Source organism: Ostrea edulis, chromosome 10, assembly GCF_947568905.1.
Source record: "Ostrea edulis chromosome 10, xbOstEdul1.1, whole genome shotgun sequence".
In the NCBI taxonomy this organism is placed as follows: domain Eukaryota; kingdom Metazoa; phylum Mollusca; class Bivalvia; order Ostreida; family Ostreidae; genus Ostrea; species Ostrea edulis.
In genome coordinates this window covers 38,423,139-38,447,819 of record NC_079173.1, presented here as the reverse complement: position 1 = coordinate 38,447,819, position 24,681 = coordinate 38,423,139, and the positions used below count along the sequence as shown (strand labels likewise).

Below are 24,681 nucleotides of genomic sequence, written 5' to 3'. Positions count from 1 at the left end.
GTTTTTTATGTCGCCATTACTATTGTGTTTGATCATGATAACGACATGTTCACATAAACTGTTTTACTATTTAAATAGATACTTCAATGATTGTTCAGGAAAAATAATAAGTTATAGAATACCAGAGTTTGTTTTCATATGTATTTTTTAAATCTCAAAATTGTTTAATATTTTATTAGGAGGTGTATACAATATATCCAATGTGTATATTGACTTAATGATTAGTGTTGATAGTAAATAAATCATCTTTGATGTATCTGAACGCGGTGTTTAAAGTCACATTTTTTTTTTGCAAACAATATGGTCTTGAATTTTGTATCAATTTACACAATACATGTACTATTGTAAAGATAATCAACTAGGGTTAATGAGGATTTTTTTATCATTCAGAGACCTGGAACACAATAAACTAACAACGTTGCAGACTGGAATATTTGATCAACTGGGGAATTTACAGACACTGTGAGTACCTTTATATGGATTTGCTTACTTGCACTACATTTGGTTAACATGTACGTACTGCATGTCATATTTTCACTGAAACTGAACGACGTTTTAACGTCCCTTCAATTTAAGACAGGAACCTAGGTTTTATTGGATACGATATTACATATTTCATATCCCTGCAATCAACCATCATTTATTTCATCAATTTAAAAAGAGTGGATGAGGATAACTGGCAGTAATTAATCTAAAAATCCGAGTAAGAATTTAACAAAAAATTAGAGTATGGCATAATATGACCCTTGGGCACATCAGAGGTGGGTCATATGCCTAGGAGGAATAATATTTCAAGTTTGCTGGAAAATATAGGGCTTACAGAGGTTGTGACACGTCGACAGGGGATGCTTACTCCTCCCCGGCACCCGACCCCACCCTTAATTTGTCCAGGGGTCCGTGTCTGCCCAACTCTCCATTTTGTATTGCTCATTGCATTTATTAGATTGATTACCATTCGTTATCTTCACCGTTCATCCACATATGTTGGATAAAAAGGTAAATTATGTATTTGAATGTCAAATTTAAAGCCACATTCTTTGCAAGCACTATGCTCTCGCCTTTTGAATCAGTTAACACTTCAGTACATTTTATTATTGTAGCGATTATCAGTTCAGGTTAATTAGGAAATCATCATGATTGAGAGACGCGAGGTACAGGCATAATAATATGACAACGTTACAAAATGAAAGCTTTGATAAGTTGGTAAATTGACAATGCCTATAAATATTGATATAAATATCAATAACTAACAGTATACAAAGTTAGTTCTATTTGAAAAGTGTCACGCCACTCTAATATATCAGTGATAAAACAGAAAAAAAGCACGATGTTCCCATAAAAGGTACAACACCAGTCAAGCCGGTCATTATATGCAATAAGTATACCAACGGACACTTGCTATGGAAATTTGACCTTATTTGGTAATTTAGTTGTCTTTAACGTATCACACCGGTAATTTTCGAATCAAAATTAACTTAGTAAATTGCAGTTTCATACAATCAAAATAATATTTGTTACATACACACTTTTCTCACCCCCCTTTTCTTTTCTTGATATGTGTACCCCCGATTACTAAATTTTGTATAATATGTAGAAATTGGAGCATTTTAACATCGACCTGTGAATACTGCGAAATCTGTATCACATTCGAATACATCAATAAATCACTCTTTGTTATTCGTCTCAGGAATAATTATAGTGTGTTTATTGGTCCATTGATGCAAATTACCGGTACAATATCTGACATATTGATAAGTCATAGTGAATGATAGCTTAGTTTAGATTTGGGAGAGGGCATATGTAGGCTATACCTGTTGCCCAATCATGTAGGGTTTCTCATTAAAATATGTTTAAATCAAATAGCTTAGTTTAGATGAAGAGGTCAATATACCGAACTGTAAACAATGAACAAGAGAACATAGTAAACAGTAATCAATTCTATAAACCGCATAACATACAAAACTTACAGAACGGTAATTACAGACTTCTGGAAATACCTGAGATGGGATCCAACGTTTTAAAAAAAATAGATCTGGATTCAACAGATGCGTATTTACATCTAGCATCGTAGATGCTATCATGTTTTTGATAACATTAAGTAAAGCCGACAGACAAATACAGAACCGACCTTGGATATCTTCATACACGTTTAAAATATGCATGAAAGGTGAAGATAACGAACAGTGATCAATCTCACCTATATATCAGTTATAAAAGAATTATGTTATGAATGTCTCGTCTAAGTCACCATAGGTGTTACTAATACGAGGTATAGGACATCCCTTCCGTGAATAAACTTTTAAGCAGAGTTGGCAAGTTTTCTGATTTTTATATTGATAATTATCGGCTTCTAACTTTTTTTTGTGATGGAAATGTTTCCCTATAACAGACAGCGGCGATTTTAACACTTAACACATTTCAAACGACGTACGAATATTTCAACTAACTTTTACAATATGCATATTGCACAATAACTTTCCCCATCTTGCCTTGATCGACCTTTAGATGGACTTTCCATGACCTCTATTAGTATCATGTATACTCTATGAATTCTTAGTTTAACATGTCTAGCGTAAAGCAACATAATTTAGCAAATTCGAATTGTTGTGTTCAGTTGAGACTTTCTATTCTGCATGCAATTTTAATTTAGGTCCTAGAGTTGGATTTCAACAATATTATGGTAAATGCTCGTCAAGGTCACTCATGAACTCTGAATTGTTTACTTACGTAGTTCCACACTCCTGTGACATCGTACAATTTTGCAAAGTCAATGATTTAATGAGAGGGACAAATATTTTGTTGAAATCTTTTTCAATAGTTATTGTAAAAAATATTGTTAGTCATAAATTATTTCAAAAATCTTAGTTATATTTGAATGGTCAATGATATTTTTCAAAATATTGAATCCAATGACAATAACTCTGCTTTCATTGAATTATTTATCAAGTCCATAATGCGATAGATTTCCTTTATTTTTGACAAACATTTTACCAAGGTGATAAGGAATCATTATCTTGTCTTTTCATGAAATTACATAAAATTTTAATCCGAGTGATTTTAAATAGCTCAGCTGTATGGTGTCAGACTTGTTTTTTTTTTATGGGGTATACATGATCTGGAAGCTATAGATTTGAAATTATTAAGGAAAGGTATGGATCTTTTTTTTTACAATAAATAACTAGAACACATGTAACTCTACTAATTTAAACATAAATCATTATATGTAAACCATGTGTCCACATTTTTTCAACATTTTGGAGAATAACGCTAACTCAATAATTTTGCACATATTACTTTAAAACTTTGTGAACATATTGAAAATGACATGTGTTTTAGTCATTGACATGTTTCCCGATACATAAATACATGCAATTCAAATAAAATATTTTGTTGTTTTTATATTAAAATAACAACAAATAACTGTTTCCAATGAATTTCATAAAAATCTTCATCGGGGTACATAAATTTAGTGATGTATGTAATGAAAATTGATATGGAAATCCTTAACTGTTTTCCGTTTTGTCATTACTCTGAATGTTTAAAGCTAGCTAAAACCCCAAAATCCAGAAGTAAGGACCCACCTTAACACTGACGATTTCAAACTATTCGGTTATACGGCCCATAACGCAAACTAAAATCGGTGGTACGATTTACGACAGTCTCCTCCGTAGCAGGATATCACTACTCTGGCGGTGTAGGACACGGTCCTCATTATGTTATGTTGCCTTCTGTACAACCATTTCGTGTTCTGTCCTACATATCAATTTTATCACTAAATGTACATACCGTATTGAGGATTTTGAGCACTTGTAATTCAGTGTCACTATCAGTGCCATTTCTTTTTGGCCTACATCTTCTTTAGAATCAATATTTACATTTCCTGTAACGGGCAGTTAGATAGATGGTTTCTGTATCATTTCTGTACAAATATATCCCCCATACTTTAGTCTTATTTATTTAATTTAACCAACATTTGGTCTTCTAAATCGTGTTACTTCTGCCTTTAATAACGGAAAAAATAACTCCTGAATAGTTAGTTGGTTATCATCTTAACCACTAATCACCTATGAATATCAACTCTTTTCGATAGGTCAAATGCAATTAATTGAATCAGCTATGATATCAAATTGATCAGATGCAGATCCCATTATAGTACCGAAAGTATGTTCATTGGGTAGGATCCAACGTGTTGAATATTAGCATTGGAGATAAGAATATTTCATACTAAAAGACACGTTAACACTTCATGAAGTGAACTACTACACTGTTCAAACCGTTCCAACTCGATAAGAACCGTTCCCACATCAAACTATTGCGTTAGCACCATTCAGCGTTCCTCTTCAAGACCAAATCGTTACGTTCTCAGAATATTTGATATACCAACTTTTCTAAAAGCAAAAGCCTGCATCGACCAAAATGCAATCAAAAGAGTCTAGTGCTGAGTAAAAAAAATCCGTCGTTACTAGCTTGAAAATACGGATGCTGTTATAAAATCTAGAAATTCATTTCAAAATTAAGGATTATCTCCCTCATGCATAGCTCTTATCCTTGGACGACTTTGGCTCCACTGTTTTGGCACGTGGCTTTTGGTTATATTTAACTCTAAAACTTAACAGTTATTTCGGACTTCAAACATTTCAGTTGAGTATCACTGAAGAGACATTAATTGTCGAAATGCGCATCTGGTGCATCAAAATTGGTACCGTATAAGTTTTACATTATGACCCCTCGGTCGAGGCCTCTGCTGGTGGACTGTTAGTCCCCAAGGGTCTCTACAGCCCAGTACCTAAGTACTTCGTTACTAGCTTGGAAATACGGATGTATATATAATTGCTGTTAAAAATTTAGAAATGCATTTCAAAATTAAGGATTATCTCCCTCATGCATAGCTCTTATCCTTGGACGAATTTGGCTCCACTCTTTTTGGCACACTGGTTTTGGCTAGATTTAGCTCTAAAACTTCACAGTTATTTCGGACTTCAAACATTTCGGTTGATCATCACTGAAGAGACAACAATTGTCGAAATGTGCGTCTGGTGCATCAAAATTGGTACCGTATAAGTTTTACATTTTAAGATTAAGTCGGTAAAAATAATTTGTTAGTTCCTTTTCAATATTGCATTATAGTTGTATCGGAATGTGCAGTTTGTCATCCCTGCATATTTTGATTTAGTAACTTGTTATGGGTTTGTGCAAAATTACTAATCAAATTGATCATCAGCAAAATGTGTTTGTCTATTGAATCATTTGGAACATTTATATACCATGACAAGGTTCAGGGAGGATTATTGCTACATAGATATAAGCAGCTGACGACGGAAAACCTGAAATTATCCCGTTTGTCATTAAATTTGTTGAATACATCCTATAAGGAAAATAAAATTAAGAGTTGGGGAAACAGGGATCCCTGGATATACCAGATTTGGGAACAAATGCTTAAGAGGAGTAAGCATTAAAACGGAGAACCCGGGTCACTGTACGCTTAATACAGCAATTCTCTAATTAAAAGAACATTTTGTGAATTGTAGGTCCACATATTAAAAAATATCGTGTCCCTTTATTCTTTCCTCTTTATTGCTGCACCCTGTTGATAACAGGGGTTACTTCCTGAGGTGCACTCTGATGCAGCTTACACACCCCTCCCCTTGCCTTGAGCGATCCTTACAAAGATTTTGTTGGTATCATGCATAACTCTATGAAGTCTTAGTTCAAAATCCCTATTGCAAATTAGCATAATTTGGCAAAATCGATTATTTGGGTTGACTGAATCATTTCGAATTTTCGTGCTTAGAAATTTTATTTTGTGTGCATTTTTAAATCCCAGAAATGAATTTAGACAATTTTGGTCAATCCTCCTCTAGATCACTCATGATCTTTATAGTTCCCCCAAACACTGCAGACTTCAAACTATTCATTTTTGCGTAATATATCTGGTACGACTCACGAAGTTCCCTCCGTAGCATGAGTTCACAGCTGACGGTTTAGGACATGATCATCATTATGTTATGTTGGCTTCTGGAAAAACATTATGTGTTCTGAAATACATATCAATTCTATCACTAGATGTACTTACCGTATTGATGATTTTTAGCACTTGCAATTCAATGTCACAATACCCATTCCCTATGTCTAAGCATTTTCTATTTTTCACATCCCCTGTCAATAAACATGATCTATATTATATTTACATAGACTAATGAAGTACTCGTTGTTACATACCTCATCGATAATTAAAGTGTAAGTATTGTCATATACGTCACTGATAAAAAAGTACAATATCTGACATCCCGATAAGTTATAGTGTGAAATTGCTTAGTTTAGATGATGAGGTCAAGATGTCAAACTGTGATCAATGAATAAGTGAACATAATCAACTGTAATCAATTTTAAAAAAAAAAACCATGAATTACAAACTTTAAAGAAGGGTATCCAGAGACCTCTAGAAATACCACAGATCAAATCCAGCGTTTGAAACATTAATTTTCGAGTAAAAAGATGCAGATTTACATTTATCAACGTAGATAAAACAATATTCTTAACAGCATTGGTAAAACCTGAAAAACGAATACAGAACTGACCCTGCGTATCTTGATACGCATTTAGATTATGTATCTACCTATGGGTACAGGCAAAATGTATCTTGTCAACATACCTGTTAATTGTAAGAATAGGTGATAAGTCACATTTCCTATAACCACAAAATACATTGATGAAAATATCATCAAAATCTTTTAATATTGAGTAAACACTTCTATTATACTTTGAGATACACATAGGTCAGTAGTTTATTATTTGACTTTGGGTCACGTATTTTAACGATTTGCATAAAAAGTATTACAAACCGTACATCTATTTTGATTTAGAATTATAGTTTGGAAACTTGTTTTTGTGTCAGTGAGAAATTACTTACCAATTTAATCAAAAGCAGAATATGAGTCTGTGTATTGAATTTGTTGGGAGACATGAATATGATAAGCAGATGATATTGAAAGATTGTCACATATACATTACTGAATGAAGCTCACAGTGGAAAAACTGGAATTATCCCATTTTCCAAACGAAAACAAAAAATGTTTTCGTATACACTTATCATCTCCGTTCTTCAACGAAAGAAACCTAAATGTAAAAAAAAGGAAAATTATGTGGCTGTCTTATTTCGGGTTGACTGGATCATTTCGAATCGACATATGGTTATATCATTATTAGAAAATAAATAAATAGTAATTGATTGATCTAATTTTAGTGTTTAAAACCGTATTCAGTGCACGTACCATTTCCTCGCCCAACGAATCCGTTTCCAGAATAATGTGTTTCAGCATTTACCGTTGACCGATTAAGACTAATCAGATTTTTTTTACGATTCTGAGTTAAATACAAATGTTATCAAGTGTAGTCCTGTGATGCTATCTAAATGTTTACAATATGTGTGTATACTAAATGAATCATGTTAATGAGAGTAATTATAGGAAAAGTGAACACATTTGAAAACGTTATTAATAGTTGTATCTTACCATGGGAATAATACAAAACCTATTTCTGATCATGATATTCTTATTAATACAAGGTGAAGATAACGAACGGTGATAAATCTCATAACTCCTATAAGCAATACAAAATATATAGTTGGGCAAAAACGGACCCCTGGACAAACCAGAGGTGGGATCAGACAAACACGGAGCCCTGGACACACCAGAGGTGGGATCATGTGCCTAGGAGGAGTAAGCATCCCCTGTTGATGATTCCTTTGAATTGCAACCGTCGATCATCTTATATATCATAATAGTGTGTGTGATTTTGTTTGTGTCAATGATAGTATTTCTGATATCACAATAAATCATGCTGTGTGATTCATTATTTAAAATCAAAAAGTGAAGATTCCTAACGGTGATCAATTGACAAGTGAAGATAATGAACAAAGATCAATTTTATTTTCATCAAACATAAAGTTTATAGAGGGTAAACACGGAGCTTTGGAACTATCATATATATGATCCAAACGCTCCTAATATTACCGCTTGAAATAAAGGTTACTGAAGATAGGAAAAACACTCATTAGATTTCATATTTAGAAAGGCAAATAAAATTCACTTCTTGCCGAAGATCCGAAGATCAGCAAAGCTGTAAAACAACAATGCTATGAATGAAAAAGCAAAGATAACGAACAGTGGTCAATCTCATAACTCTTATACCTCGTCTCAGTAATATTAAGTTTTAGAAATGCGGAATTGTGATATACACCTTTGAAGAATTACATGTATAGGTCAAACTGATGTGTTTCCTGATTTATATGTTTTATATTGTTCGTTTCTGATGTTATTTTGGTGATTAAATTGTAAGTACCGAGTTTGAATCATAAACTACTATAGTCATCTTTCAAAGCCGACTACGTGTTGATGAACTAAAACTTTGAGACATTCATTTTGCCCAAATAACTATCTATTCTGAGATTAGTTGATAGATCACATTTCCTAAAAGCACAAAAGGCTCTGATTAAAATACTATCAAAAATAGCAATCATTTCATAGTTTGAGATAAATTCGGTGAATGTAAGTTGATATTGGGATATATTTTGAAGAAATTTCTACATATGAAACATTGCCGACCGTATATTCTTTTCATGTAAGGATTTAGTTTGGAAACGTGTTTTCGTCTGTGCAAAATTACAACAACAAAATAATCAAAAGCAGAATTTGCAGTTTAACATTGAATCAGTTGGGAGACACATATATAGGAAGCTGGGGATAGAGAACCTAAAATCTGATATGCCAAAAAGTTAAACTGTTCGTTTACCATTAATGGAAACCGTTCTGTAATGGAAACTATATAAGCATAAAACAAATGTGGAGGGTTATGTGGTGTTCTTAATTCGAGTTCATTGGAAAATATCTAATCAACAAATGATTGGGAATTATTGTTAGAACAAAGATAAATCGTGGTTAAAGGAATCGAATTCTCGTGTTTGATATTGTGGGGATATGAGACTTTTATGATTTCGAACTCGAAATCTAATATTGGGTGGACACAAATTAATTATATTTGACCTTAATGGGCTGTAGTTAACAAACTACATTAATATGGATTATATAAACTAACCTGCAAAGACAACTGAGGCAAATTCTGACAATAGTTAGGTTTGTGAGACGAGATTGAATTTCGTTAGACGACATTGAATTCTGTGATTTATAGTAAGCATCCTTGAGAAAAACAAAGGTATACAAAATATTCTCATCCTTTGGTTAAAGTATTATATTTATACAGCAAACTGTACAAAGAAAAGTTTGAGTGTGCGTTTTGCAACATCATTTTTAAGTTATTCTATGAAACACAAAAATTCAATTCTTATAAAAATTCTGATACTGAAGATTGTGATGCCCTTTGGAACAGATGGAACCAGACATTTTCATAGCTCTTTCTCTTTCCCTTTTTCTCCTTCTTTCTCTCTCTAAAAGAAATAAACACTTCTGTAATTTTATATTACATGTATATATTATGAAGATACACCATGAACTATTTACAGAATGTTGAAAATAATAATAAAAATATAAGAAAATTCTGTTATAACGAAAATTAGAAAACTATATTTTTACAAATGATACATTCAATTATCATAGGTACAGATCAGAAACAGTGATCAATCTTATAACTTTTATCAGGAATACAAGTTGAATAGTTGGGGAAATACGGACCACTCGATACACCAGAAGTGAGATCCGTTGTCTAGGAGGCGTAATCATTCCCTGTCGACCGGTCACACCCTCTATGAGACCCATTTCTCGATCAGGTTTTAAATTAAAAAAATAGAATAAGCGTACCAATAACGGCCTAACAATTGGTATGAAAGACGTCAGAGAGCATGTCATCCATTGATAGGTTGTATTGCAAACTAGATCATTATAACGACCATATAAGTTGCAAAATGCTGACATTAAACAGGAAATTATGTATTGACATTCCTTCAGTGGAGAAATGACAAACATACTCTCTTTAGACAAATGTCATTTTCTTATAACAATTCATTTTTGTTACATTTACTTGAAAGGCAATCAACGATTGGTAGAGACTCTTTCAGTTAGCCCTTTCTTTAGTAAAGATTAATCAGACTTGGATACTATGGTAGTAAATAAATATTTGTTGAATATTCACGCAAGTATTACACTTGTGATAGTTTATTTTTTGTCAAACAAGACTCAATTTTGTATATACAAAAATGGATTTTGAGTACAAAGCTTCATTTGACGTCTAAATAGTGTGAACACATTCAATGTTGAACCATTAAACTGACTTTTGATGTATAATTAGCAAATTAAATAACAAAAGTCTATTTTGTATTACATAATAAGTTGATGTTTGCATACCCAATTGACAAAATTGAATTCTGTTAAGACAAAAATCATTTTTTTTATTGGCAAATGAAAAATAATTTCATATAACAAAATTTTCTTTTGTCATTAGAAAATATGTTTGCATAAAATGAGTATATATAGCATATTTTGGTATCAATAAATTTATTCTTTGCTGACATAATTCGGTTTACAAAAAGATCAAGACCCAAGTGGTGCCTCGTATTTAAGGCCATGTGTAGTGCAAATACCACGTTTTTGTATATTGAATCACTTTACAAAATAGTTTGTTTAAGCATTGTAGCGTTCATAAAAGAAAGTTGATAAGGATGTTTTTACGATTCAGAGGTCTGGGTTTCCATGGAATAACAAGGTTATCGAACAGAATCGTGGATGCATTGACGAAGCTAGAGACATTTTAAGTATATCTAAATAGACACAAGCTATCTGTATAACAGATGAATCCTGTTAATGTAAATGAGGGTGATTATGAAAAAAAGGATATTAATGTGCTAAAGATTCTGATTCAGATCCTCCTACACGTATGAATCAATATTTATTTCACGAATCTTTATAGTGCATGTATTGTCGTATATGTCAGTGATGGTATATCGGCTATCTAGATTATACGTGTTTCTATAGAGACATCAATTATTCGTATAACATATACACCATGACAATGAGAGTAATTGCAAGAAAAGAATATATTAGAAAACGAATGAGAATGATGTAAAATTATCTGTATTCTGTAAGAAAAAGATCCGAATGTTAAACAAATGTAGAAAGGTCTATGGTGTTCTTATTTCAAGTTGACTGGATAATTTCTAATCAACATGAACGGAAATTATTATGGCTAAAAATAGATATTCATATTGAATCTGTTAACTAAATAAAGTATTTCATCATTGAAGTGTTGATTAAGCAAGGCTAAAATGGATTTTTTACGATTCTAAATAACAATAAAATAGCAACATTACCGACTGGAATTTGTGATGCATCGACAAATCTACAGACATTCTAAGTAGATCGATATCGATACCGATCATTTGTATGACAAGTAAATGTTTTCAATGATACGAATTAATCAAAACTTGTTTGGATTTAATAATGTTCTCGATTCGTTTACGTCATCATGTCAATGATTCAAAATGTCTTTCAGATCCTCATACACCACAACATCAATCACTTGAAATTCAATCATTGACCATGTCATGAATCATTATAGTGTATATACTATCGTATGCGTTAATGATCCCGGACTACGTTATGATATGTGATACTTTAGTTTAGATGAGACGTTAATTCTCCATTTGATAATCGTACTTATACTCTAACTACTCTTTCAACAGATGAAATTCTTCAATACCATGCTTTTGTTTTAGACACATTTAGTATCCCAGTCAATGGGATAGATGTATACGAATTACCATATGTATACTGGAATTCTAAACTTGACGAAACCCTTACAAACACATATACATTGTTGGACCCAGTAAATGTTCTATCAAGCGCATTTCTTTGATCCTCACGAAAACATGACACCTTTGAAGGAGAAACTTCAAGCATACTCCTTGTAGGATTTATGAGAGTTATTTTTGCCTTCATACGTTGTCACAACATATGCCAGAAAATAATTCGTCGATTCTTAAACAACTTTTAAAACTTTTAGGAAATTTTAAATCACAAAACGTTTCCCAGATCAACAACATCGAAACGTATATATTTCAACACGTTATACAACCATTCCTCACGATAAATGAAAGACTGGACATTTTGACATCATAAACAGTTGCTTCTTCAATATAGTGTCTAGTGTTCAGTCCTTAAAAAAGCATTTCGCTAAACGCCATTTTGATTCAATACACAATGACTTCAAAGTTAAAATTTAAACAAAAAAATGCTCGAGTTCCTCTATGACAAGGTCTTCGTGATCAGATCTCACGACAGTCTGTTGGAATTCCCATTAGCATAGATTGTGCCCCTTTGTTGGCTGACCTATTTTTATATTCTTTGTCATAAAATAGAGTTGTTATTTTGCCGTTAATATCCATTTGATATAATGTTCCTAATCAAAAGTAGATGTGGTGGACTTCGTGGTGTTTTTTATCTTGAGTTCACAGGAATATATTGGATCGCCGTATAAATGAAAATGATTATTGTTAATAGACAAAACATCGTCCACTTTTCTAAATGTCAAGTTAAAATTAACAGGATTTTTTTTTCTTCTCAGAAGTTTATGAATAAACTCAGCTTCATCAGAAAATCAAAGCAGGTCAGCTAAAAAGTAACCGTTCCCCTCCCACAACTGCTCCGATTATACCATTCAGCGTTCCGTTCCAAGACCAAAGTGCTCTGTTTTTAGGCCAAATAATACCTTTTTAATTTTTATATCTAAAACCGTCCGTTCGCTCCAACCATTTGTTCCTGAATGGTCATTCAGACTTTCCGCGTCAGTCAGCCATTGCAGGTTAACATAACGCTTCGTCGAAATAAAAGAAGACTAAACTAGTTCCTCTTCACTTTACTCAATATTTTGAAATTTGCACAAGGCTGGACTTTTCGTAGTTCAAACACATAAAAGTTTACAGATAAATTACGAATTGAACACCACACATTAGAAAATAATTTTATTTTGGGATTAATGGTAAATCAACTTTTACCAACGATTTGAATTGTAATCAGCAGACTATGTAAAAATGGATTTTTCATTTTGAAACAGAAATAGAGAAATAAGTATAATGGTACTGTTCATGAAAAGCAACTCGTACAGTGTTTTGTTTTGAATTGATCAATTTGGGGATTTTGAAGCAAACTGTTGAATTATAAGATCTATTTAAGTAGTATTTGTTCTAGACTACTATGACTTTGGTATGTTTAAGTGAAAGTGTTGTGAAATTAAAATGGAAATAATCGCTTACGTGTTAATATTTAAGTGGCTTTTGTCGTCTTCAAATTTTAAAATAGGCATGAAATGATCGAAACACTAGGAGTTGCAAACATAACAGTGTGCATTTACTAGTTTAAGGGGGACATGACAAGGAGCCCACCCTATAGGTCTCCGTCTCGGGTGAAATTGGCTTCCTTGATACCCCTTTCTAAATTTTGACAGGTGTCTTTGAAGTCCTTTCATGTATTTGTACCGAATGGGTACAATCACGTGTGCAATCAATCATCATGATAAGTCACCCTGTCCGTTGAAACAATGCGGACATTACCTTATCGAATTCAAACAGAAAACAAATCATTTTTATGATAACAATAATTGTTATTAACGATGTTCAGATTTTGATTATAAATCTTTATTTGTAGTTAAATTGTACTATTTTAAAAGTATCTAAATACAGTATGTAAGTGATAAAAAAAAATTAAACGGTTGTGTGCACTTTATTCATTGCAATGTACATTTATATAATTACCAATCATTGATTTAAAGTTTACTAGAAATGTATGTAATGTATGTACAAACTGAATTCCACTTTCAAAAATACATCTTCACTAAGTAATTGAAAACAATAATAACACGTTTACTGAAGGGTGACAATGTTATTGAAGTCGTATTCAATATGACCTAACGCGATTTTTGTTTTTTAAATTAAAGATGCCGCTTTTTATTTATGATAGTTGATGCTTGTAAATATCGTCATGTGGAATCCAAGGCACATACTACTGCATGTATTAGTATACGTTCATCCACGTTACTGCTATTTTTAGATATTTATAACTTAAATGAGATAAAGATTTATTTGGCACCCCCCCCCCGTTTCCTCACTGTCTATGAATATTGAATAAAAAGTACCGACAGTGTGTGAGATGCAGCTTTTGAAGTCACACAATGCCGTCCGTTCCCATCCTGTTGCAACGCGTTCCGTTCTCGAAAAGAACCGCTCCGTTCTCACTAAACATTGCTCTGTTCACAGGGTTCTGCTTTCGTTTTAAAAACAAAACCGTCTGTTCCTAAACCCTCCAACGTTTGTTCACCGTTCCATAGGTGTAGTTGTATGTTTTGCGGTCTGTATATCTAGCAACGTAGATACAATTCTTTTCCTGGAGACATTGGGAGATTTGAAAAAGGAATAGAGAATCGATTTTACATAGTTTTATAACTGTTTAAAATAGGAAAGTTTTTTTTAAAACCCCTTCAGTCACCTTAGGTTTTACAAATACGGATAAATGGGATACATCTTCGTGGAATAACAAGTTTAACCGAATTTGATGCGTTTCCTGTTTTGTATTTGATAATCAGCTTCTGAATTGTGTGTTGTTGTTTTTTGGGTTTTTTTGTTAATGCTTTCAACAATAGAGTTAAATCTGAATTACAAATTACTGGAAACAACTTTCGAAGGAACGTACGTTTATCAAGTAGAGCGTGGCGACATGTATTTTATGAAAATGAGTACTATTTCTCAGATTAGGTGATAGGAAACTTTCCCTAAAGAACAAACTTCATTGAAGAAAATAAATAGCAAGTACAGTTGCATGTGAATTGGAAACTACTACAAGCAAATTTCTAAAAAGAAAAAATGTGCATATCACGTAGAGACTAGGAATATGCATTTTGTCAAAATCACCATTTATTTTTAGACTAGGTGATATACCATCTTTCCTAAAAGCACAAAATACATTGAAGAAACTAGTACAAAAATGATCTAAAAGTGAGTACATAAAATACTTTCATACTTTGATATAAAATGCGTAAATATAGGATCGGTAGTGCCATTTCAATATTGAGTCACATTTCAAAACAAATTCGCATACAAGGTGCTGTCACATATACATCCCTTTCGTTTGAAATGATACTTTGAAAACTTGTTTTGATTCAGACCAAATTGAGCACGCGGTGCAACATCGGATCAGGTGGATACGATATCCAGGTTTTAATGGAATATTGTTGAACATATGGTGATAGTGGATAATCTGAAATAATAATTTATAATTGGGGTCATATGGTAGTTTGCTATCATCATCTCTGTATAATACCGGAAATAAAACACCTGAATATGAAACAGAGGGTGAAGAACATGAGCTTCTTTATTTGGAGATAACTGGAGCACGTTATATCTAATCGACATATTAATGAAAAGGATTATTGTTGGATAATAGATAAATCATCATTGATGTATCTAAATGCCCTGGTTAAAGTCATTGTTAGTTCAAACACTATGCTCTCGTGCATTGAATCAATTTAGAAAATATGATATTTTATCATTATAGCGATGATCAATAAAGGTTAATCAGGACATCTTTACGATTCAGAGATCTCACACACGATAAGATTACAACGGTACAAAATAGCACATTTGATATGTTGGCGAATTTAGAGATCCCATACTTCGGGATATAGGTAGCAGTTATTTCCAATGCAACTTGATAATTTGTATATACTAAGAGTAATCATGATTATGAAATTTGAGACTGTAAATGACATAAAAAAGCAATCTCTTGATATTTTAATGCATGTTTCTCTTTTTCAAAATGATGAAATGACTATAGCTATGGATAATTTCATGAATTATGTTTATATAAGTAATGTACTGCAGGTCATTGAGATTATATTTCATTGTTCTTAACTAATCGTGCATTGTACATTCCACATGCACGATAGATACATTGCAAATCACACCTGCATTTCAATCACTTACTCTGTATACCTTAAAACTGTTTGATGCATGAATTTGTGAGAATGTGTATCAGCTATTTCCATATGTATGCCATGTATAATTGTATCAATACGTTTAACTTTTGCTGTTCATTCGTTCCACACATACATGTTTTAGCCATAACTTATATTATTGCTCACCAAAATTCACTACGTTTATTCTTTTCAATTTCATGTGTGACTACTATACGTTTATTTTTTTTAAAAAACTCTCCATTAGAAAAATGCTTTAATATACATGTACCCTTAAACTATATATTTACACAGATCTGTGTATTTTTTCTATCTATAGACAATATTCGATGTCATTCATATGTCGCTTCATTAGAACACATTCAATTATCAATACTAGGCGGCACAGAATATTCCCCATTTCTTTTATATGTGGATATTTCATTTTTTAATGTGTTACTGAAAGTATAATCAAAAGGCTAATTAACTTCAACGTTTCCATCGCCATCTTTACGGTAGCACCTATATCATCACCTGAACACGGTGTTTATGTATCTCAACTGATTCATTGCGCAAGAGCGTGTTGTGAAAATGATGAATTTTTAATCGGGACGTGCTTGAAATATATCAGTTGATGTCGCAGGGGTTTTAATAGTCTCATTTAAAAGTCAGCATTTCGTAAATTATATCATCTTTATAATGATTATATTTGAAAATACAGATTGTCATAGGGTGGGTGTTTTACAAAGTGTTCCATACCAATTGTTTGGTCATTTTTCTTCTCAATAGAATAATATGACGTCATGCTTGTTGTTTGAATGTAATTGTTCCCATGATGAAGAGGTAGAAACGTTTTTGTCATCGCAGCCCTTTAGAGTTCTAAAAATCGCAACCTGTCATTGGATACACTTCAAATGTATTATATCATGAACTATTCCAGAAGTAGCGTAAACCAAACATGGATTTTAAACTATTCTGAAGAACTTTTGGTAAATTTGAAATAATCAAACTGTTCCAAAATCTACAGAATGAAAACGTGTGATTTTTCTACACGCTACGTGCATAGTTCTCACGATAGGTATAGACAGTTGTTTATCAAGTAGAAATGGAAGACGGAAATGTTCATATCTTTTGAAAAGTCATTGAAAAATCACTGTGTGAAACATCATTCTGATTTCTGATAAAACAACTATGAAGTTGTTACTAATAACCAGCTTGAGTTTCGCCTTGGCAATGTCATGGTGGTGTTTAGGGGTCGAGTTTTCCAATAATCTGTTGGAATTCCCATGGGCACAAATTGCACTTATGCATTACTTGGTATGTTTACGAGGCTGAGCTTATTAAAAAACGTACATACTGATAGGAAATATTTCTTTGTAGTGGCCTTCACTCAACATTTAGATCTATGAACAACGTTTTATCTTTTAAAAAATGTTCATTATCATGCATGTGCTGATTTGATATATCCCATTGGACTTGAAATAAAAGATACAACGGGTTGTCTCATGTTTTCATCATATCTGCCTATTTTCTTGAACATATATGTAGATGTTAGCGACAAACTGATAATGGAACATTGTGAAAAATGGTGTGATTTTAGATTCTCCATCCTCAACTTACCATATTTATGCAGTATCATTCCATTATCACTCGCATGTGATGCATATATGCCTCAACCGATTCGATCTGCAATACCTTGTGCTGCATATGATCATTCATTTTTATCGAGACAAGCTACTGACAAACAAGATGATGTTACAGGGGCTTCAAAAGTCATGTTTGATGTCGCCATTACGTATTTTGTTTCTTCATGATGTTAAATGACATGTTCACTTAAACTGTTCTGTTATTTCATTAGATACTTCAATGAGTATGCAACAAAAATAAGCTACGGAATACCAAATATATTTTATCATATGATTTCCTTTTAAATCTTAAAATTGCTGAATATTTTATTGAGAAGTTTCTGCAGTATATGTAATGTACATATCGACTTGATGATTAATGTTGATAGTAAATGAATCACCCTTAATGTATCTGAACGTGGTGTTCAAAGTATCACCTTTGACTAGCAGCTTATGCCTTCATGTGAAATAATTTCCTCCGATATGTTCATGAAAGAAATGCAATTACAGAACATTCAAATGTGGGATCAGGTGCCTAAAAGAAACAAACATCTCCTGTTAAAAGGTCACAGTCGCTATAATTCCACTATAGTGATCCGATCAATGGAGTAACCCTAGTTAAATCAGTATATAAATAACAGCTTCATAATTGGCATGATACAGGTAAAAAAAACATTCGACCTAATGATACAAGACTTCAATGTCATCATTAACTCTTAACGCATCAAGCATTTGAATGCTATAATTCATCCAAGGGAGGTAACTCCATCTCTCTCACTACCGGCATAGACACTATAACTCTCTGCTCGTTTTCTCTATGTTTTCATTGATCACAGTTCGTTTTCTTCATATTTCCGTGTAATGTTGATCACAATTATCCCTAACACACTTAAGTATATTTAACACTAGGTATGTAGGAATAATTTCACTTAAAATATCAAGATCTTTATCTGTTGAAAATCCATGATATTATCCGTATGGAGATTAGAATCATACACCCTCATTAGATAGTGTGTTGCCATATTATGTATGAATGGGAGGTATAGATTACCAACAGTGATCAATCCCGTGACTCCTAAAAGGGATAAAAAAAAAAAAAAAGAGCTGCACATCAAATATTCCATTCGCCTGAAGAAAGGATTCCGACTGATCTCTCATACTATTAATTTTATCAAGGCATCTAGAAGAGATGCTTTAGAAAACATTTGAATTAAAGATTATCTCTCACAATTCAAATGATATTTAGCTGGATATTTTTTTCTTGATCGAAAAAGAAACATGATCTGCAGGTCTACTTCGACATTATACCTAATACAGACTCATGACTCAATAACAGCATTTTCCCAGATTATTCACGATGATTGCAAACATGAAGTTAACGAACAGTGGTTAATCTTATCATTCCTATAAAGAATACGAAATGAAGCGTAGGACAAACACGAAACCTTCTACACGTGAATGCAATTCTACTTCATTCTTATGTCATAGCATACCCTATGTAACACATATTCCTTGGATCTTGAATTGACATACAATAAAAATACTTCCAAACAACAGTGGAGAAGCTTATGCGAGGAGACAACTCCCAGGCGATAGAACAACACTGACAATGTTCCCAAAGACCACCGATGTAGTAGTGTTTCAATATTCTATTATGAATTCAACTTCCCATATATGGTTTCTATATATCTCAACTGATTCCATTCAACTGATTCCATTCGCACAACCTTGTTCTGTGGATTGTCAGTTTTTAAATCGAGGCTACTGACAAACAAGTCAAAGCTGCAGGGTTTTTTATTCAGTCTCGTTTAAAGTCAGCATTTTGCATATATTATGGTCGTTACAACGATCTAGTTCGTCAATACAACATTTACTTGGCTCAAATTATTGGCACATTAATTTTGACTACCGATAACTCCGTTTACCTGATCATGATATAGGGTGCATGGTGGGTGTGACCGGTTGACAGGGAATACTTATTCCTCCTAGGCCCCTGATCGCAGCTCTGGTATATGCAGTGGTCCGCGTTTACCCAACTCTCTAATTTGTAATACATATAAGAGTTGAGATTGGTTACTGTTTCTTATCTTCACCTTCCTTTATACAACTCTCTCGTTTATCAATTTATGACTTTGATTGTTTTTTTTTTCAGTGAAGTAGGCGGAAACCCTCTACATTGTGATTGCCAAGTAGTCTCCTTTATCCGCTTTATGAAAACAAGGCGATTGCAGTTAAAGCCCTACTCGTGGAGTACGGAACCTTCCTGTCAAAACCCTCTTAATTTAAACGAAACGTTGCTGAAATACATTTCACTTCAAGAAGTAGTTTGTGATTCAGGTAAAAAAATACCTTTAGGGTTACAGACACTGGTCTGGTCTCAACGACAGGCATGCTATCTGGTATATGTATCCATGTAATCTAAATAATCTTTTAACTGATGTATTATAAAACATCTGTATCAGAACAAAATACATCTGCGTACACCATTAGTGACCAGAAGGAAGCAACAAAACTCGCGAAATGCGTCTCCAATAGCTACATAGTGCATTTATCATATATTGCAGGATATATAAGGACTTAAACTGCTTAAATTATATGTGTATGGATATAACGATCTTTTTCATTGTAGCAAACGTACGCATCACCTTTCTCGTTTTCTTCAATCTGTAGATATGAGTACGCCGATATAAAAAAAAAAGTATTACTATAATTCCCTTTTAAATTGATACAATAATAGTAGTATAAAGGATTTATTTTTCAAAAAGGTTTAGAATTTACAAAATGCAGAAAAATGAAATTTGGAATTCCAAATAATCGATCAATACAAATTTTGAGCTCGGCGTCACGGTAAGCTCCATGGTAGAGCGTTTGCATCATAACTGGGAGGTTGTGAGTTCGAGACTCACTCGTGCCATGTCTGTATCAATATATCAGTTGTGATTGCTCCTTCGCCAAAGGCGTATAACTTCGAAGTGAGAACACGGGTCTTTCAGATATGACCTAAATTACAGAGGTCCGGTGTAGCAGAGAGTGTTGGCAATTTTTTTTTATATAAATCTTGAAACGGCCGTACGCGCTAGCCATAGGTCTAACTGTGTGACACTTCACCAAAGCTGGTGATGTCTGAATATAACTGATTTTTTTTATTCATTCGTTTCAAGAAGTTGACCTAGTTAGTGCAGGCATTGAAATATATAAATGTACATAATTTATATACGAGAAGACGGACAACATGGATAAATAGTGGAGCAGCAGTTGACAAGGCATTTCTGAATTTTCGACAGAACAAAAAACAAATACTCAACCAACCTACTGAATCCAGCGATTTCACAATCAAAGTTCCGTAAACAATACACACTATATTTACACTGAATCTCAAAACGCTCAATTCCGAAAAGGCCCACCGCCGCTGACACCGACATATTCGCTTGCTGATATGTCAAACACGATTGTTGTCCTTTATAAAGTGGCCTACAGGAATTCCTAATGGAGACCTGATATGTTATGCTCAAATACAAATATGTTGAAAAGTGTTTTTTTTATAATCTAAATCCAATAGTTCATCAAATCTCACTGTTAGGGCTGGAATGACCCATAGGCCCCACGTATCTTATATTTGTAACTTTGATCTTTAAACTGAGAAGCTTAGAGCCATCCTTGTATTTCATTTGAACATCAATGTTCAAATTCAACAGAGGATATAATGTGGTCCAGTTAATAGGTTAACGTTTGAGTTTCTTAAACGCACCCAATCCACTGATTTAGATTTGGCAACAAAATAGCGATGCTCACAAATTTCAATATCGCTTTTCATTACAAAAGCTCCGTGTAAAGTGGTGCTGGTACGTGGGTATATCCAGGGGCCCGTGTTTGCCCAACTTCCTATTTTGCATTCTTTTTGGAAGTTATGATACTAATCAGTGTTCATTATATTTGGCGTTCACTCTATAACATTAATTGTTTTTATTACGAAAGAAACTTTACAGAATACACCTAGAACGTTGTTTCTATCAATATTCTTCTTTATAAGACATACATTATCTGATTTCAATAAACATGTACATGTGTATGCGTAATCTGAGTTCTCTCTCCATGTCTGCCATCACTTGCTACATGTACCCTGTTACGTCGTATCTACAAATAAAGGTCACACCGTCAAGGTCCAGTGCAATAGGGACATCGATTGGATTTTTTTCAACCCTGCCGTTAACATTTCTAGGCTTGATGGAAGAGTCTGACCCATGTTCCGATCAGCTGTGGTGAAAATATATTCTTGTGCAAGCGTAAGCTGACTTTTCCCTAAAGCATCCTATTTAATCTCGCTTATGTATTTTCTGTGTAGACCTCAGGATGTACGCAATGATGATTATTGGTATCAAATAACTTAGACATTAGAGCACTATTGACACATCTACATGTGATTGCTATAAACCACAGTGAGAGTCAGTAGTCAATAAGCTTCATTGGTTCAGAAAATATTTTCTACTATGATGTTTTCCTCTGATTGAATACAGCTGATCGGCACAAGCTGTGTGTCTCCGTCTGTGTAACGGTGTGACAACGTCTTTATTGCAGTTTTCATTTGTACATTGTGAAATATTTAAATCAACAAAATAAATATCATATATTTTCACATCTCGTGTCCTTAGTAGTCGAAGATTAATACTTACATGTTGTTGATATATCTCCTTATTGTACATGGCAATGCGGATCGTAGTTCTTAAGTATCTCTATTTAATGTTAATTCATGTTTTCTAAGTATTTCGTCCTATCAAACTATCCTGATAAACTTATAGGAGTGTACACACATTTGTTACATATTTCGACATGCTTACTACAAACGTCTGCGGTCTGGTGCAAACGTGTAAAACACCAATACATTATCCATACTATCACCTAAAATGATTAAGTTTTCTATTTGTACTACTTATTTTCAATATCTTTATTCTCCTGTTCAGCATACACATACCATTTTACTAAAGCACTCCGTGTATTTCACATACCCGATACATTACTATCGAAGATGTGCACTGCTCGATGCTAATTCAGTCAGATGTGGCAAATAAATATGGGGTTTATATGACAGGGGATCGGGAGGAAATATGGTGGAATTCTTCTTTAGTGTCGCTATTAGCTTACCAATGTCTTAAAAGTCACTATATTTTCTACCAAGTATTTTGTCGTGCTTGACATACGTGGATGAACAAGGTACAAACTAGAACATTCAACGTCGATATGATACTATATAAAGGTTTTTGAAATATTATCAAATATATCAATCGAAGATCAGCTCCGATATTCAAAATGCAATGTTCTATTTAATACAACCCCTACATACATTGCAAAGTGTCATAATGACACTTGGTTTTCAAAGTTACATACATACTAGAATCTGTTGACCAAGACCTGGGAATTTTATTATTGAAACGGGTGATTTTTGTGATGAAGTGATAAATTGGCATCCAATAACATCTACACATGAGAAACTGAACAATAGATTGAAAAAAATCCTGTATACCACATTCGTCACCTTAAAAACGAATTTCCTGTTTCACAGTAGGTGTAGTACGCTAAAAATCCTCATTGCTCAATGGCCGTAAGCGGCGAGGATAGATGTAAACTTTAGACCTTATTTCAAACTGCCTGTTTATATGTCAGAACGTTATTGGAAAATTCACGTGCTTGAATTGTATTGCAAAATATTATATGCCCAAATATTTTAGAATAGTTTGCTTAATTACCCTTGATTGAAATTCAGCTTCTTCAAAATGTTTTCAAAAAATACACTTTTGAAATGTACCCTGTTTTATACCAGTGGTTAAGGGTAGAGTTTAAGATGTGTTTATAAAAGAGTCTAGCACAGACAATTGATGAGGATTGATTTGAGATCTTTTCACGGAAATCATTAGGAGTTTGTTCTCTAAGTGAAGTGTGCTTGGGTTAATTGTGTGATGGCTTTGTTTGAATACAGGAATGTGTCGGTAAGTTTCGGAAAGTGTTTCGGTCATGTGAACTCCTCATGAAATACGTGTATTTTGTACCGAAGTAATACTACCACTTTTCCCAATCACAATTCGGGTATACAAGAATTCGGTGAGTTTAGTTATAAAACAAAGAGTTATAAATAATTGACTACTCAGTTGAGCTGAAACGATTTATGTGAACATTTCAAACACTTATAAATGGCCGTCACGTGATCAACGAAGTCATGTGCCATCATAAGAAATATCTTAATATATAGGCGAGAGAATCCTCGATGCAAATTGTCTGTATTTAAGTATATGAATTACAAGTTGAAATCAAAACCGGCCTTAAAATGCATTGTATGTTTTGAAAGCATTTCAAACTTCCGACAAGCCTCAACATAGCTGTGGATTCGGCCTATAACCGTAAACTGACGTGTTTCGATGCAAATGAGATTATCAAAAAGTATAACATACATTTCGAAAGCTATCCCGATACAGGGTTTAATTTTCTCCGTGTGAAAATTTGTTATGCTTGCACTGTGTTATTACATTGACCAAGGACATGATCAGCTATTCAAATTTTTTGGACAACTTATTCCTTTATCAACACTAACTACACGGTTGATAAAATCGCAAGCACTAACGCTACAGTTAACCTACACGTGTTTGTTAGTCCATACTACCATTGTAGAAACAACTGTACAGTAGTGTGATTTAGGTTTCTGGCTTCTGCAAAAACTACAACATATAGTAGTCTATTTTGCAGCACGCATCGATTACACACATCTACTGAAAGCTAGATTAATTGACGCACTTACAAAAACGAGCTGAAAATTTTACAAAAATGCTAATTATTCAAAATTAGTTACAAAAATATAAACATAATACACAAGGACAAAACAGAGATCGATATGTTCTACAGTTTGTTTGGGTCAGCGTATCCTTGAATCAGTCCAGTGCGGGTATTCTCATTACATTACACACACGTTAATCACACAAATTACTGACACACTATTCCACATAATTTTGCTAGACACTTGCACGGACGAACGGATTACGAAGTGTCCCCATGTTTCTCCTCCATGACACAAGGACAGCGCTGCAGATGATTACATGTTCCACCCGCCACGTCATCCAATGTT

General features: G+C 33.4%; 1 protein-coding gene across 21 annotated transcripts in view; it reads left to right on the top strand.

Moving 5' to 3' along the window:
• LOC125666012 (leucine-rich repeat-containing protein 15-like) overlaps positions 1-24,681 on the top strand; it is a 304,143-nt gene that overhangs the window by 179,342 nt on the left and 100,120 nt on the right. For 14 of the 21 annotated variants that reach the window (XM_056151267.1, XM_056151262.1, XM_056151259.1 and 11 more), the window contains 2 exons: positions 391-462; positions 19,726-19,910. In XM_056151267.1, the coding sequence (XP_056007242.1) occupies positions 391-462; positions 19,726-19,910 (257 nt within the window). The remainder of the gene's footprint in view (positions 1-390; positions 463-19,725; positions 19,911-24,681) is intronic. The other 7 variants (XM_056151253.1, XM_056151256.1, XM_056151251.1 and 4 more) reach the window with 1 other exon arrangement.